The sequence below is a fragment of the Toxotes jaculatrix genome, chromosome 17, assembly GCF_017976425.1.
Source record: "Toxotes jaculatrix isolate fToxJac2 chromosome 17, fToxJac2.pri, whole genome shotgun sequence".
Classification (NCBI taxonomy): domain Eukaryota; kingdom Metazoa; phylum Chordata; class Actinopteri; family Toxotidae; genus Toxotes; species Toxotes jaculatrix.
This window is the reverse complement of record NC_054410.1, coordinates 20,059,021-20,075,987: the sequence shown is the minus strand read 5'-3', so window position 1 is coordinate 20,075,987 and position 16,967 is coordinate 20,059,021. Positions and strand designations below refer to the sequence as shown.

The 16,967-nt window shown below is 41.6% G+C and overlaps 1 protein-coding gene across 1 annotated transcript in view; it reads right to left on the bottom strand.

The window, feature by feature from the left end:
• Positions 1 to 748: 748 nt before the first annotated feature.
• The window catches only part of babam2 (BRISC and BRCA1 A complex member 2), a 66,175-nt gene continuing 49,956 nt past the window's right edge, over positions 749 to 16,967 (bottom strand). Inside the window, exons 8-12 of the mRNA XM_041061211.1 lie at positions 8,378 to 8,477; positions 3,494 to 3,564; positions 3,260 to 3,342; positions 3,004 to 3,157; positions 749 to 1,987 (exon numbers count right to left, since the gene is read on the bottom strand). Coding sequence (XP_040917145.1) covers positions 1,924 to 1,987; positions 3,004 to 3,157; positions 3,260 to 3,342; positions 3,494 to 3,564; positions 8,378 to 8,477 — 472 coding nt within the window. The 3' untranslated portion in view covers positions 749 to 1,923. The remainder of the gene's footprint in view (positions 1,988 to 3,003; positions 3,158 to 3,259; positions 3,343 to 3,493; positions 3,565 to 8,377; positions 8,478 to 16,967) is intronic.

Genomic DNA, 16,967 nt, shown 5'->3' with positions numbered 1-16,967 from the left:
AGCTCTCCAAAATGAGAGCAGCTCGTCCCGCGGCTGACAACAGAGATGTTTTGAAAGCAGGTCGGGAAAGGTTAGAGCAAGAAACATGGAGCGGGGCAGTGAAAAAGACAAAAAGAATCTTGCTTTTTAATTATTTTATTAAGAGCCTTGATGCTATTAAATGCCCCAGATACATTCACCCTATAGTTCTCAATTAGACTTGACAGTTGCTGCATTACCAACAATAAATATAGCAAAGGGCTGTGCCTTAGGCCAAGAAGGACCCCTAACTATGACCCTCATATTTAATGATGAAAACAAGCAAGCACACACTCTGCCTCGCTCGAGCACATGCATGTGCACATCCATTCATGGACATGTGCACACACACACGCACACATAAAATCTTCCTCTCTGTGCTGTGGGTCCGTATTACACAAGCACATCAGGGTCCTTTGAAAACAGTACGCAAATTTACAATTGCACATCATCTCCGTCACGACTGGAGGCCACAGAGTGATTTTAAGTTCATTATAAGAATTAGAAATAAGAAATTAAAATAACATGTTTTCTTCTTTCATCCTTTAAAAAGGTCCTGTGTTTCACTCAGCAGAGAAGCAGCTCGGCAGTGTTGGATGGTTGATCCAGCACTTTGGTTCAGACTGAAATACCTCAACAACTATTAGATGGATTGCCAGTAAATGTTGTACAGACATTCATGAGGATGAAGCCTATAGGTTTTAGTGATCTAGTGAGTTTTCACTTTCTCATTGAAACATCTTAACATCTGCTACTGGATGCATCAACAGAAATTCATGGTTCCCAGATGATGAATCCTGACGATGTTGGTGATCGTTGGATATTTTTTTGTCTGTTTCAAATCAGTTTCTAGACTTTTTTTTTTTTTTTTAGACATAATCTTTAAATTTCCAGACATTTTTGGGTTTGTATTAAATGCCATGACAAGTATTTCTGTGTCATTAATCCATTTCCATTTTTCCAGTACTGATTTCCAACTAACACAACAACAACAAAAAAAAACAAACAAACAAAAATGCAGGCTATACAGAAAACGACACACTGTCAGAGGAGACACACTTATTTACTGGATAGAAATGTTGACAAAACATATTAACTTACAGTACTGTCAACGTGTCAGTAAAAGATTTGACAAGGCTTCAAGCAGTCAAATAAAACATACAGCATTTTAACAAATAAAAGGCAAATTGGAGATCGTTTAAACATTGACAGTGCAGCCAAACTTGACAATCGTGTGAGTGACAAAGGCAAACAAACAGTAAACAAAGCTGTTTTGCACCCCCCCCCACCCCGCGGCTCTTTGTCTAGTTAATAGTTTACATGTTGTTTACATATCAACAAATATCTGTTCACAGCACGGCTCCTCTGGTTGGAGTGTTGTGAGCCCCATACCTTTGTGGTTTGACTGCTTGAAGCCAGGCGTCATTGGCACAACATAATAAAATATTATTTACTGTTAGGTGGATCAGACAGATTTGTACAGTACAGCTTGTCGAATGAAACTCCTCTCAGAGTACGGAGTTTCTTTACAAAATAAAGGCCCTTTACTGTGGCAGCAACAGCGATCAGCGATCATCACCTTTACAGCCAGGTTTCAGCTGTAGCACGCTGCAGTGCCTGGACCATTTAAACTCCTTCAGCAAAGTGGCTTCTCTCTACAGGTACAACAACAAGTGAAGGTCTGACAAAGAGGCAACAACTTCAAGGCCAAACAATGTGGAATTTACAGAGTGTGAATTCTCACCGTACTGTTCATTTCTGAAATGTACTGTAAGTCTGTGCATACAGGTACACAATGGCATGCGCAAACACGCACACACACACACACACACACACACACACACACACACTCACATACACACTCCCACAGGCAACTCTCCAGGCATGTCATTAAGCTAGAGAGCACTAGAGTTTCCCGTTGGCAAAGGCTCCCTCTTGGAATTGAGGGATGAAGCTCTTGAAGTATGCCCTGGGTGGGAGACAGAGAGAGGCAGGTGGGGGGTGGGCACATGTGGGGGGGGGGGGGGGGGGGGGAGGGAGAGCACAGCAAACGAAACATCAAAATGTGACAATAATTGTGTTTCAGCTGCTTCAAAGCACCTAACAAATTCACCGGGTCCGTCTCAGCCCCAGAGTGTATCAAAGTGCAGATGAAAGACAGATTGTCTTTACTTGTTAGAATTACAAATATACAGGAGATATGTGCAGTCTCTGTGTTAACACGCTTTGGTGGAAAACAAGAACCAAAGCCCCCCCCCAAAAAATCAGCTGATTAAAAAAAACAAAAAAACAAAAACGACTATCCACAAGATATTTAGCCACGTGTCAAGGTGGTGCGTTCAGGTTTGTGTGTTAGAGGCAAAACTGTGCTTTCCAAAATCTTTCAAATGGATGTGGTGAATGAGTCCAAAGTCAGGAACTAACAGATGGGAATTCAAAGGTTTACAGATTTTTAAGTGGAGAAATGAAGACTGAGCAGATCAATCACATGGCCTATGAGTGAAACAGATGATGGATCGCCTTCTATAATCTCTCAGATCTTTCAAATATTTACAGCCGTCATTAACCTTTGCTGTAAAAAAAAGAACAAACACTGTTCAATCTACGGACGACGCCTATAGATTTACGTCTGCTGTCCTGCCAGTTTATCTGCACTGAGGGTGGAATTAAATCTGTGAATATCAACAAACGGTTTGTGTGCGGCACAGTCCACACAATAAGGCCCTATTCTGTCACACTGTATCTCACTCTGATAAATGGCCTGGTATGCCTTTAATATAAACAGTTTTAATGGGCTCAATGGTCTTGGAGGGACAGTCCATAAATGCACTGGACTTTGTGGAGAAGAGGTGGTGGTAAGAGACGACAGAATTTCATCCCAACTAATCCCGCAGAAAATGTTCATTACGCTCAAAAAATCTATACAGGTTAAAAGGCACAACTTCCAAAATGCATATAATTTTAAAGCAACGTTGTTCTACTCACTTTGCCCTCTTGGCCATCTCGTTGCCGTCCCAGCGCGGGCTATAGGGATACGACTTCTGCACCTGAGAATAAAGCTGACCGCTGTTGGTGAAGTGGTACACAGACTGGAAGGTGAGGGTGGGCTGGTCCCTGGGGAAGTACAGCGGGAGATCCACTACGGAGAGAGCAGGAGAAAAACTTCATCAGATGTGATCCAGGCAGACCAGAATCGGAAACCAGTGTGAATGTGCGTGAGTGTCTTGTGTCTTTTCCTAACCGTGCACTAGGAAGCAAAAGTCTTTCCACATGAGTAGAAGGGTGAGTTTCGTGAATCCCTCAGCATCGTACTCCACCACGCCCCTGCAATACACACATTATCATGTCTGCGAAGTGGCACCAGGTCTTATTTTACAGCTGAAGTACTTGTAAAAATACACAGGGGGAAGTGGCAAATGAAAGGCTGCTGCTGAACACATGTTGGGATCATTTCAGTGATCGATAGTTGACTCACATTCCAAAGTGGCTGAGGAAGGCAGCGATGTACTCTCTCCTCTTGTGATAGCCTTGGATGACATACTGCACCTAGAGAGAACAAATTGGAAGGGTTAGTACGCACGGTGGAACTGGATCAAAGGCATGGGGGGAAAACAGCATCTGAACCGGAGCAGTGACTTATAAGATCCATTATCTAAAACAATGTAGTTGTCTAAGGTTGGGATGTCCAAATAGGTTGCTTTTGCAAAGATCATTGTAATGTCAAGCCAGACTGTTGTATATTCAAATCTAGACTGTGACACACCCAGAACTCTGTTTGCAGTGCATATGAATATGTACCAAAGGTCTACGCTGCAGTTCACAATACACCCAAGGGTTCACCAGGCTGACTGCAGTGGGATCCGAATACACGCCAGTGTTTACTATGCTGGTGTTTAACGGATAAGAATTCCATGTTTCTTATTTTCGGTCTCATCGGCTGCATTCCCTTTTTGTCACCTGTCCAAAGGGTTTCAGAGTATTTGTTGCCCTGAATTAGGCCTCATAGGCAGAGCTTACTCCCAGTCTGTGCACAGCCTGAGAGGAACCTCTGGCAGTGTGGTACATGCTAGCAGAGAGGCTTTCTGAGCGACCCCACCCAGAATGTAAACAATGCCATGGCCGAGAGAGAGAGAGATTAAAAGAGGCGGACTTTTTAACGGTTGCTTTCACTTTAAAACCAGATGGGTTCAGAGTACAAAAGTAGTATTACATGCAATCTTTATACCAGTTAAATTTGAATGTCACAGGAGTACAAAGTCTGTCAGTCGACAGCCAAATAAGCTGGTGTTAAAAGCTCTACTATAGAGTCTGTCAAATGTAATGGGAAATAACTATCTGCTCAAGGTGCTGTGTTTATTTTAACACTGCTTTACATTTTTACATGAAGCCTTTCCATTAAGGTTTTTTTTCTTGCTAAAACATCTTGAGCTCCATGCATGTTTGGCGACATGGTGCATCATATAAGAAAAGGAGAAAAAAAAGCAGTGTTTGTTTAAACTATGGGCTGTCTCTATATCTTTGTAGTGTCTACACTGAATATCACATCTGAAGGTAACTGCTGCTTATCAGTGATGGCATCATAAACATTCTCCATACAGAAAGTCCCCAGCTCGTATTCTTTCTGTGAAGCGAAAGGTTTTCAAAAGCACATGAGAACGTACACAGAGACCACTAATACATGAATGTAGCGGAGACATTAAAAATTCACAACCCCCACCTCACACGCTGTCCTCTTATGAGCACCTGACCAGTACTGTCTTTAGCGCACGTTGACAGGTGTGATTAGCGATTATCCGAAGAGGAGAGGCTCAGGGCTAGCTTGACTGCTAAGCATCCTGGGCAGGTGAGAAGGCCCGCAGTCAGTCAGCCAGCCAGCCATGAAGGTGACTCGCTCTACAAAGACTAACACTTGCACTGGGGCCACGTTGCCGAAGCCCTGATTACTGGGCAAGATAGACAAAACCAGTAGCAGAATTCCTCCAGTTATAATTAGTCATCCTCATGTTATAATCATAGGGGTGCGACCAATATGCGGTAAAGTGAAATCCATCTCACCACATCAGTAACGTCTATGATGGAACTTCTGGCTGTTTTTTTGGTTAATGTGCTTTGTGAAAGCCATTTTTCCATAGCTGGAACTGTCAGGCAAAAAGTGCACAGGTGCTGTTTCTCAAGTCAAAGGCCATTTATGTAAAGAGGGAGGCGACTAGTAAGATAATTTTTTAGTAAATAAAATAAGCCAGAGAAGAGATACCTCAGGTCTGCCTAACTGAACTCAGTGGCAATGTTATGCTAAATTGGTGCCAGTGCTTCCACAATGCATATCAAAAGACTGTACTGTATATATCTGGCTGTTACTGATTATTAGTCCCAGCTCTGAACAGTCAAAAGCATCTAGTAAAATTGCAGGTCATTTGAGGACTGGATTTATCATGGATGAAGCTGGAGACGGCACTGGGTTACCCACTGCTGCTGCATGGTGGTGATTACTCATTAACCATGTATGAATGACAGCGTTTTTTGTGAAAGAGGAAAGTGGTAATCTCTGATACACACGGCTGTGTGTGTGTGTGCGACGGGTCTCAGCTCTGCAAGAGCTCTTAAACACAGACACACATTGTGACTCAGCCTCCTGTTCAATTATGTTTACATGGGGACAGTGGAGACGGCAATTTAGCTTTCTCAAAAGCTGCAAGGCCACATACTCAATGAGCTGTTTATTTAGTTACACTGCCAGCGCGTGTTCCTGATTCAAGGGAACTGTGGATCACTGAACTTTCACACCCACACCGGGAAAGGATTTCCCGCCCCCACTGTCACTGTGACTCGCAGCCAAGTCCTTCTATTGGCTGCCTGGAGGTTTGAGTGATGCAAGACAGGTGATCTTGCTCTGCAGGTATTCAAACCTGCCCACACCCATGACGCCCTCGCCCACACTTCCATTTATTGTGTTTATGCATGTGTGTCTGTGGGGACTGTGATGCAATAACGCCGAAAGTGCTTCCTGCTGTGTGATTAAGAAATCTCTCTGTCACATACGCATTTACACCACCCCCGGCTTTCATAATATAAAGAGTCACTGATTTGATATCTGACTGCAAATTCATTTTAAAAAATCTGTGATATTCGGTGATCTGATCAGATCAACACACAGTGTGTATCACACCAAACACCACAGAAAAACTGTACCGCCAAAAAAAAAAAAAAAAAAAAAAATTGAATAATTATTAAACTGGGAATGTGGAACACGGTGATTAAAATGCATGTCATGTCACTACATGTCAATGGCAGAAGTAAGAACACAGAGCGTACCTCTAATTCACCTCAGTCACAGTGGAAATGTCATGTGAATTGCAGTTACAGCATCTTCATATTAAGTAAGAAAGAACCATTCGCAGATCAGAGATATCGTGATTTGATTCTCAGCTCCTGGGAAATCCACTCACACAACTCGCTGCTCTCTCCTTTCTGTACAGTAGAGCAGTCACTGTATAGATTAATCTGTCTGATGAGTCATGATTTTTTTTTTTAGGGACGCTGCTGTTACTTTGGTGGCAGAGAGAGAATGCAGAGACATTTTGGCAAAAAAACAAAAGAAAAAAAGGATTTAAGTTTTAGTCCGACCTCTGCAGCCTGGGTTTGAAAATGCTTAAAAATATGTAAATATAAATAAATCAAACTTGAGATTAATGATTTCTTGCATTATAATTACATGAACTAGGTCTTTACATTTAAAAAGTGGAATTTCAGACAGGAAACATGCAAGTACGCAGCCCAGCTAGCAAGAGACTGACGGCACTTCAAAGACAGACACTGTTGTTTGGAGCACATGGTCGGTTTGTTGTCGGCTGACTCAGAATGCAAACAGGAATGTTTAACGGAGATGAGTTGAAGTCAAATGTCAAATTTTATGGAGCAGGGACTTGTAGATTTTGCATTCTGTTTTTTTTTTTTTCAGAGTTGTTGGGTCAGTGTAGTTTAGTGATTTGCAGTTCTGTGGAAAAGTGTGATAAGAGTTTTAGATTACGAGCTTTATTTTCACAGCATTTCATTTACTGTTGCAACACAGAACAGGTTCTTCAAGATCTCACGGACAGATTTCTTGGGGAAAAAAAATTGAAGAGATTTGTTATTGTGCTAATGTTAGCCTGACTTTATTCTCATCTTTTCCGTCTACAGTCTCAAATAAGTTGCTTCTTACTTTTAGATGGTTTGGTGTTATGATCATCCATTCGTGGCACATTAGTTTTCTGCATCTGGTGTTGCACTGATACACTGTAAAATGAACTGGACGTATCATTTGAGATTGAATATTTCATTTTTCCCGTGTTCGAATGGTGCAGCTGACAAACAGTTGTGTCGGCTGCAGTGCTCTGTACACTGCTGTCAGGGGAGAAAGATGTTTGTTTCAGTATTAGCAGATCATAAAATTGAACGCTCCTCATTTTTTTTCCAAATTTATAATACTAAAATATTTCAGGACAGCAGCTGGTCAGTATGCTGTGCTTAGTGCTGAGAGAAGTGAGTGGCCCCTGCTTGAATTAAATAAGGGAGTGTCGAGTGATGTGGGTTGCAGATTTCTCGCACTGTATACTTAAATAGAGATGTTGACACTATGAGCAAGACTCCGCCTTCTCTGTGTCATGGTGCCTTTATCTGCTGTTCAACAACATGCCTTTCCAAACACAGGCTATGGCCTCCATGACTCTTACAGGGAGGGGGAGGGAGCAGCTCTGACACTGCTGGACTTAGACAGTCGGAGGCTTGGAGGTCACTGAGGGACACAAGTCTTCCAGACACCCTGAGTATGCTGGTCAGAGTCCAGGTGAATAGGGAGAGATGAAGGGTATCTACGCGCGTATTTGTGTATGCGTGTGCATGGGGACTGCCGGGGATGGGCATTTGTCCTGAGGGACATGGCATTACATTGTGTCTACACTTGCATATCTACCTGTCAACCTGCGGAGGCCAGGGAGCGCTCAGACAGCCTATGGAGGTGGGCCAGTACGCCCACGACGGCAGATGCCAGACACACATGCTTGAATGGACATACACACATTACCGCACACAGCTTAAGAAAAGACATCCCACCGTGGATGAGTGCTTTGCTGCACCGAGGCTTACAAATATGCAATAAATGATTCACATACATGTCACACACTCACATAAAGAGTCAGGAATATTGTTCTCAATTCAAATACAGAGACGATAAGGGTTAGAAATAATGTCAGAGAATGCAGACCCCCAACACTTATAGAGAAATGATGTGTGGTGAAGACACTGACGCACACACACAACACACAAGCCACGTTTGACCACACTGTGTGAAAGTACAATAAGTTACAGCAAACACGTTTACCTTGTTGGTGAGTAACTGGCACACTTGAGGGACGTAGTCAATAAGGCATCCTCCACTGGGGAATGCTGGGATATGAAGTGCAGAGGAGCCTCCCAGGGCACTGGTTGAATAAAAAAGAAAAAAAAAGACAACTGTTAATCTTATTGTTTTTTCTGTACATCATATATCATATACTGTAATCAGGATGAGGATAATGCTACAGGCACGAGTCACTCCTTTGTTTTTTTAATTCCACAACTTTCATCGGCGTGTATTAGCCAGGCGATGAACAGTGCCTGGTGTTCAGCAGACATAGTGTTTGAAGTTCTGCCCAAAGGGTTCAATTTTTGTCTCATCAGACCAGAAAATGTTCGTCCTCATGCTCTCTGAGACCTTTAAATGCCATCTGACAAACTCCGATCAGGCTATCATATATTTCTTACTCAAAGTGTTCTCCGTTATCCACTCTGCCATAAAGAGAGGAATGGTTTTATACCCTTGCCCTGATCTCTGCTTTGCAACAATTATAATACAGAAGTCTACAGAGAGCTCCTTGGATTTCATGACTGGGTTTTTGTCCTGACATGCAGTGTGAATAGTGGGACCTTACAGTATATACACAGGTGTGTGCCTTTCTAAACTATGTCTAATTGATTCCATTTGCCAAAGGTGAACTCAAATCAAGTCCTAGACTCAGCTCAAGGATAATTAACGCAAAGAGGATGCACCTGACCAATCAATGTGGAGTGCCACAGTAAAGGGTCTGAATACTTGAAAACAGTAAGACATTTCAGTTCTGATTTTTTTTTAATTTTAAAACATTTCTAAAATCACTCTGACATTATGGATTACTGAGTGTAGACTGATGGACAAAAATGGCAGTGTTATCCATTTAAAATGAAATCTTCAACACAATAAAGTGCAAAAAAAAAAAGGGGGGTCTGAACACTTTCTGACCGTGTAAGCCTATTAAACACTTCAAATATCCTTCCAATTAAGCCAGATTGTTCCATTTTCCATTGTAGTTTAGATGTGTCTATGCTTCTAAGACCAATTCAGGACTTTATGTGATGGAAATTAATGTTAACCAAGCACATTCATTTGCTGTAATGTACTGAAGTTGTGGAATTAAAAAAAAAAATAAAGGAGTGACTCATGCCTGTGGCATCATCCTCATCCTCCTTCACTTGTTCACTTATTCTTTTGACGTCCTCCTGATTCCATCCTGCAGCACAGCTCCATTAGTGATTACTGCATGCTTGTTTAATCATGAAATCTGCTGCTGCAGCTCCCCAGTGACTAACCAACCGAAGTAGTCATTCCCTCATTTTTTCCTGATCTGGGGCAAAAAAAAAAAAAAAAAAAAAAAAACAGAGGGAATACCCTGAGGATAGGTTAAAGGTCTTAAGGAACCACTTATTGGCTTTTAATGCTCATTTTAAAACACATGGAAGAGGATTTCTTCCGCTGCTTTCTATTTTTATTTCATTCTTCATTAGAGCAGGATGGTCTCAGGACATTTACAAATGCTCTTATGTCATTTTAAAAGCAACGCTGAAGTGTATGACTGCCGTTTACCAGGTTAAGCATGTAAATACCATATATCCTGTAAGATTATGTCAAATGTGAAAGGTCACATATGTTGAGATGCAGCCCCTGGGGCTTGTTCTTTAGTTGATCAGAAAGTCTATGATGTGAAAATGGTAATTGCGTATCAAAAGGTGAAACATAACAACAGTGAGTCAGAGACCACATTGATGATCCAACCAATTCCATCACATCATCCATCCACAGCCATGAAGAAATAGGCTTTTTTTCCCCCTTTGGTTTATGAAAATATCTTCCACATTTTGTCATTTTCATAGGTGGAAGCGCAGATTTCCTGAGAATTTCACAATGTTGAAAATTCCAAAGAAAGGCTGTGGGAAGAGGAGGAGGAGGAGGAGGAGGAGGAGGAGGGAGGAGCACTTCACAGTGTGAAAACCCACAAATGCTTACCAGAAAAAAGATGTCTTAACAGGGGTCAGGAAAAGGTCAACAGTGGCTCGACTCAAAGTCTAGCATGCACATATGCTTGGTCTGAGAGGCGTGCTCAGAATAACTCACCGACGGTTGCTTTGTGTAGAAAACAGCTGGTTGCCGATCAGCTGCTCATCTGTTACATGCAGGAGTTTGAACTAATAGTCTGAATTTATTAATTCAATTAGCTAAAGATAAGAATCACACCCATCCACAAAGATCCAAGTATGTTAACAGCGTTTACTCCAGATCACTAGTCTAGGTTCGGTCTTTTGGGAGCTGATGCTCAACAGAATATTAATAAGGTTGTATTCACAGAGAAGCCATGCAAACTGTCATGAAGCCATTTTCATTGTCAAAATCCTTTTCTCAAAAACTCCAAAGCCATCATTTACAGTAGGCTTTGTGCACATAATTAGCATTATCCTGTGCATTTTGCAGCGCACCAACAAATGGTCGATTGAAAATAGCTTACAGCGATGAGGAGAGAAAGCCTTTGAAAATGAAAATCTAAATGATGCCCATCTATCCTCCCACTGGTCTAAGAATAGCTCCATATCATTCAGATGGAAATGCGGACAGAAGCACAAAATAGATGGTGGTGTGTTAGTCACTCATTTGTGTCAATGGCAGGCACGTGAACAAATGTGATGCACTTTGTATTTCAGTGGTTTTGCCTCTGGAACACTCTTTTGAAGGAAGACGTCAAACAAACGGTCTTTCAACATCCAAAACTTATTTGGGAAGTTCTTACAATGGATACCAACCGGTCCAGCCTTAGGATCCAAATTTTCCCTTCAAGTCACGATCTATACTCAGACCAACATAATATCAATGGATTCAAACCCAGGGCCCTCTGGCTCTAAGAAGACAGTGCTAGCCAGTGAGCTACCCTGAATTGCATTTCACAAAATGAAAACGAAAAGTAGAGAAGAAAAGTCGGCTACAATCGGGGCTTAGCAAACTAAGCACTGCAGCAGGTGCAATTAGGACTTAAAAGCAGCATGTCAAGAAACATTAAAAGCATTGTAATTACAGGTACAACTGCTACCGGCTTATTTAGGCTGCTTGAACCATTTCACAGCACAACATGTAAACAGGCCCGATACAAAGACCAGTGCAACAGAACAGCTGCAGGGCAGATAATGAGTTTCAACCCATACCAATACTTCTCGGTATAAAATTGTTTTTTTCTTTTATTATGTTCAGTTTAAGGGAAACAAAGTTGAATATATTCTGTTTCATAATTGCTCAGCTTGTTGTGGAGCGTTAGCTTCTCATCAGTCTCTGGAAAGCCCGATCAACAGACCTGTAAGAGGAGGGTCACATGATCAACAGAAGCAGCATGAATAGGCTATTTGGTTAAGATGGTTAAGATACACTTTGTAGTGCCTATACTCACTAGGAAGTAGTACTCACTGTGAAATAGTACTTCAAAATAACATTTATTGAAAGTTCAAAATTCCTGTTTTTTTGGGGGAATTTGTAGCATTTTAAAGTCAAATAGTTTTTTCCTGGATTGTGAAATTGACCCTCTCATGACCTCGTAAAATCCGATCACCACCAGTTGGGAACCACTGTTTTAAAACAGAACTGAAAGTAAAGTTTTCTGACTTATACAACTTAACAAACTCTACAAAAAAAAAAATGCAGGTGAGCATATTTCTCGAGCCACATTTCATTGCAGCAGCCTGTATACATTACACTTCCGTCCCAAAACTGAGAGTCAAACACTTGAGGTGTGAGACCTTATCTAAAGGTCAAGCTGACAGGAGAGAAATAATCATTTGCAGCCCGTATTTGAGCAGGTTATGAGAACACACAAAGATGACACTGGATTAAAACAAATAGTGACAAGCAACATTGTCATGTGTGAAAATTACTGAAGGGGTATTCCAGTGATTTAAACATTACAGCTTCATATGATTGGGGCCACTCTCACAACACAGATCGAAATAACAGAAAGGTCCAAATTCAAAGCAGCAGAGGCCCAGATATTCTGATTCAGTGCTTAGTGTGGGTGAGGCTCTAAAGACACTGTTTCCATAATGTAACCAATAGCATTTTTTAATTAGATCCTTCCTATCTACTAAGAGTCTTCATAACTTGAAACGCAGCCTTCTTGTTATATATATTCGAACTCACCAGGCCCAAATTGTGGAAAACCCTGATGACATCATCTGGGTTATTTTCTCAAGACTCGACACATCTGCTCCTGAGCCACAGAAGACACTATACAGCTATTTACTCAGACTGAGTAGTTCTCCCCATGACTAGAGGAGCGACCTTTATGTGAAAAATCAGAGGAGTTCCCCTTTAACCAAACAGCGAGTGCACTGACCAAAGTGATAATGCTGTTGGTACTGATCTTAAAAACCAGATTTGCAAGCGACTGAGTCAGTCATTTTAAGTCTGGGTCATGCTCAGATACATCTACAGTGGCTTCAGAAAGAAATCAAACCCCTTCACTTTTTGGGCATCTTTATGTATTATGCAGATTTAATTTTCAATTTAGAAAACAGTCATATCACAATTTGCAAAATATAAAGAAAAGAGCAGGTAAAACGCTCCTCAAATGGTGTGGTATTTTTATTAATATCTCAGTGTTACCAGACTTTCAGTATGAGCATTAAATTGCTTTAAATTGAGCTTCCTGTGGGTGGGCTCAGAACCGAGACATAATGGTGTTTTACTTTCCAAGTGGCACCCTGAAGAGTCCCCGCTTCTGTCTCCACTGGTGACACCGCTCTCCACACTACCCACACATACTGCAGTCATCATGCAGACATGCTGCCTAATACAACCCCTCTGAGCAATGTAACCTACTGTATGATATATTTACACTAGACAGTATACATGCATACATGTAAACAAACACACACACACACATACACATGCAGTACAGTGACAGGGCTGCCTGTGACTTCATCAACAGCAGAGATTATCCTGTGTGACTCAGGTGGATGGTGACGAGGCACAGTTTGTTTGTTTATGTGTGGTTTGGCGTGTGTGTGTGTGTCTGTGTGTGTGAGTGTGTGTGTGTGTGAGAGAGAGAGAGAGAGAGAGAGAGGGAGAGAGGGTGTGTGTATGACAGTGCAGTGACAGCTGAGAGCAGATAAAGGCTCAATTGCAAAGAGGGCACACATGATTCATTACCCAAGTGAAAGATAAGGCCGAGAAGAACTGTTTGGAGATTCAAATGTAGTTTCAAAGCAGCAACATTTCCATTTTGATTGCCTTCTTCATTTCCTAAAGCCTGGAGGGTCCTCAGAGGCCCACATATGACTCTGTTTGTTGACTGTTTAGACTAAATAACATCCCATTCTTCATCTGTGACTAGGAAAGATGCCCTTGGCCTACAGCAATTGGAGTCAGTAACCTTTTATGTTAGGAGGTGACCATCCTGGCACAGCAGCGCTGAGTTTTACTCTGATTCTCTATTCATCATCCATTTGGATAAAACCAGATTAATCAGAGCCTCAAGCCACAACCATTACACACTGCCACTACTATGTGATAAAGCTGGGCAACAGGGCAAAACTTTGCTATTACCCACCATCACCCATCATCAGCTACTGGTGGTATTTATGGGTGGGGTGGGTGCTCATGGCTCCACGTGCACCCCCCCCCCCTGCAGGTTCTGACTATAATACCATTGTATAATCACTGAATTACTAACCCTTTAAACAGAATACACTTATATGATGTCTTTGAAAAGCTAAAATTGAGGGTCACAGGTGAGGCCATCTGCGTAGTGTGTCACCATAAGCTGCACAGCGTCTGAGAAACTGCAGAGCTTTCAGTTCCTGTATGGTGGAATAATGACTTGTGGCACACGACACGCATGTCACAGAGAAACTGCATTTATATTTCACTAATTTGCAAGGGCAGAAACATTTAGCGAGACATGCAGTTCAGGGGGAATTACATTTTTTTAATCAACATAATGAGAAAATCTATTTAATGATCTGCTGCGATGCAAAATGTTGATAATGAGCGTGTCAGCAAAATAGTCACTTCACTTGACAACGTGTTTAATTTGTTTTTCTTCCAGCGTCCACGCTCGCAATGTAACATCCACTCACAGTAATCAAAGCATGGCAACAAGTTTTATGGTTATGTTTAGACACTCAGAGCACTTGGTTAAGCTTTGGGGGAAAGATCGTGGTCTTTGTTAAATATTTAAAAAGTCAAGAGTAAACTGAAGCACCAGGCAGAATAGATTTACTGTCCAATATTTGATCCAAACTTACAAGCTTTCTCTAAGCGTAACCACAATATTTTAGTAGCCTAACACCATGTGAACACAGCCCCCATATTAGCAGAGCGGCAGTAGCAGCAGAAGCTTCAGTCCTCCACGTGTGTCTGCACAGGATGCGTTCAGAGCGCTCGAGCACCTGTAGTTACGCATGTGACGTGGAACAAAATGGACTCGAAGCATAAATCTATGCTTTGGGTTGTATTTACAATCACTCACCGCAGGTCAAACTTTGCAAGTGAAAATATCCTGGGACAGCAGTTATGTTTCGTCCAATATGCATTTGTTTTTTCTGTTTTGTTACACATAAGAAATAAACATGAAAACAAAAGCTGAAAACCACAGCATGGACTAAACAAACTACCTGGAAATAAATGTAATTTCTAGGAGACGGGGTTGACACAGGAAAACACATGACTTCACCATTACGCCTGTGTAGCATTTTAAACATGCAAGGCCCCTCTCTCTCTCACACACACACACACTTACCCACAGACACACAAAATGCACTCAATCAGATCAATAAAAGAGAGCTGAAAATGTGTTCTTTGTATGCTTTCTATACTGCTCAGTAATGGATTTTTTTTCATTCTTTCTTTTTCAGTGTCTCCTTTAATGTATTCATCTGATAACCTACTTCCTCTCCTTATTATGCTTTTAATATTTTCCATGTGATTCCCTGCTGTACACTGCTTTATAATGTCTGCTTTTAGGTAATGCTACATAAATAAGATTTATTATTATCAGTACACAAGTCTGCATATAGACATACATAGATCACACTTTTTTTTTTTTATTAACAGCCACAAAATTGCTAAATCATTTGGAAACTTTCATTGATGCTAGTTTCACGTTTTGGTCCCTTTACAACAGCTTCTTCATTAACAAACGTGGTCGGATGTAGTAATGCTTTGACTTCAGTTACGATATTCTATTCTGACCAAGCCGAATTAAAGGCGGCCTACATATTGAGGAGAGCGTGTTACCAATAACAAAGCAGCATCGCAAAACTCACTTCACACAGACACATAATGTAGAAGTGTTCAAGGTGACAAGGAGGAGGAAGAAGTGGCAGAGTGCTTTGAGCTGCCGAGGAGCGAGAGAAGTGTCTGCGCTGACATCTTAGGCTGTCGAGTGGGTTTGCTGGGTTCGTGGTGAATTTATTTTATTAGACTGACAATTTCTGACTGTGACAAGATGTTCACAAAACCTTGAAAAATATCTGATCGAAATGCAAAGATTTTCAAAGGCAATACAACACCTCTACAGACCCTGGAGAAGGGACACACACAAACTGTACACCCACACAGGCACATGCACACACACACACACACACACACACATACTCATACACATCAGCAGGCAGGCAGGCAAGCACGCACACACACACATGCACACACACACATATGCGCGTGCGCAGGCACCTAAAGGCAAATGCAGATACACAAACATTAGTGCACTGCAGCCTAAAACTGTCTCTCTGTGTTGATTTTTCTGGGCTCCTAAATCTGGTTTGGGGGCAGAGACGGTGCCCACTCGATTCTTTTATGCAATGCAGCAGGTTTTCTGGGGGAAGGAGAGATGTATCCAACTCATCTCATGGGCACAGTACAATCAGGTAAACGAGAAGTAAAAGTGAAAATGAAAAGAGCGATGAGTCTGGTTATAAAACGGCAGGAGAAGGAGACACAAAAGCAACGAGGATGAAATAAAATTAAAAAAAGCAGATGTGCTTCTTAGCGACGGCTGCAAATTAAACACTGAAATTCTCTGAAACGGATGCAAGCTGCAAGGACACAACTTCATTAGTTTCTCAAATCTTTCACTGTTACAGATTAAACCTAAATAAGCCATGCTAATGAGTGTTTTATTACTACTGCAGGTAACTGAAGAGACACAAATCAGTTAAAGAGCAACGTGCAGGCTTTTGGGTTCATGCAAAACATCATTTGAAAATTACAACTGATTTAAACAAATTCCACTTTGTTTTCCAGTGGGTATCATAGCTAAGCCTTCCTCAAAGTGGCTGTATACAACATTTTTATTTCAACAATGGCTCACGTGACTACTTCTATCCAAGGGGCTGCTTGTAGCGATAAACCCACAGAGAACTGTCACTTGACTCTGCAGTTCCTTGCTTCTCAGCTAAGCATTTTAGCATCTTTCAGCTCATCGTTTTGGTTTTCAGTGCTCTGCTGTTTTGATTCACTCTTCAGACTTATTTTCAGCCACAGCTTTGCCGAAAAACCCACTTTGCACTAAATGCTCACCACTAAAAAGGAAAACAGACAAAGAATGATGAGAAATGATTTAAAAGCAATGCCTATAGCCACG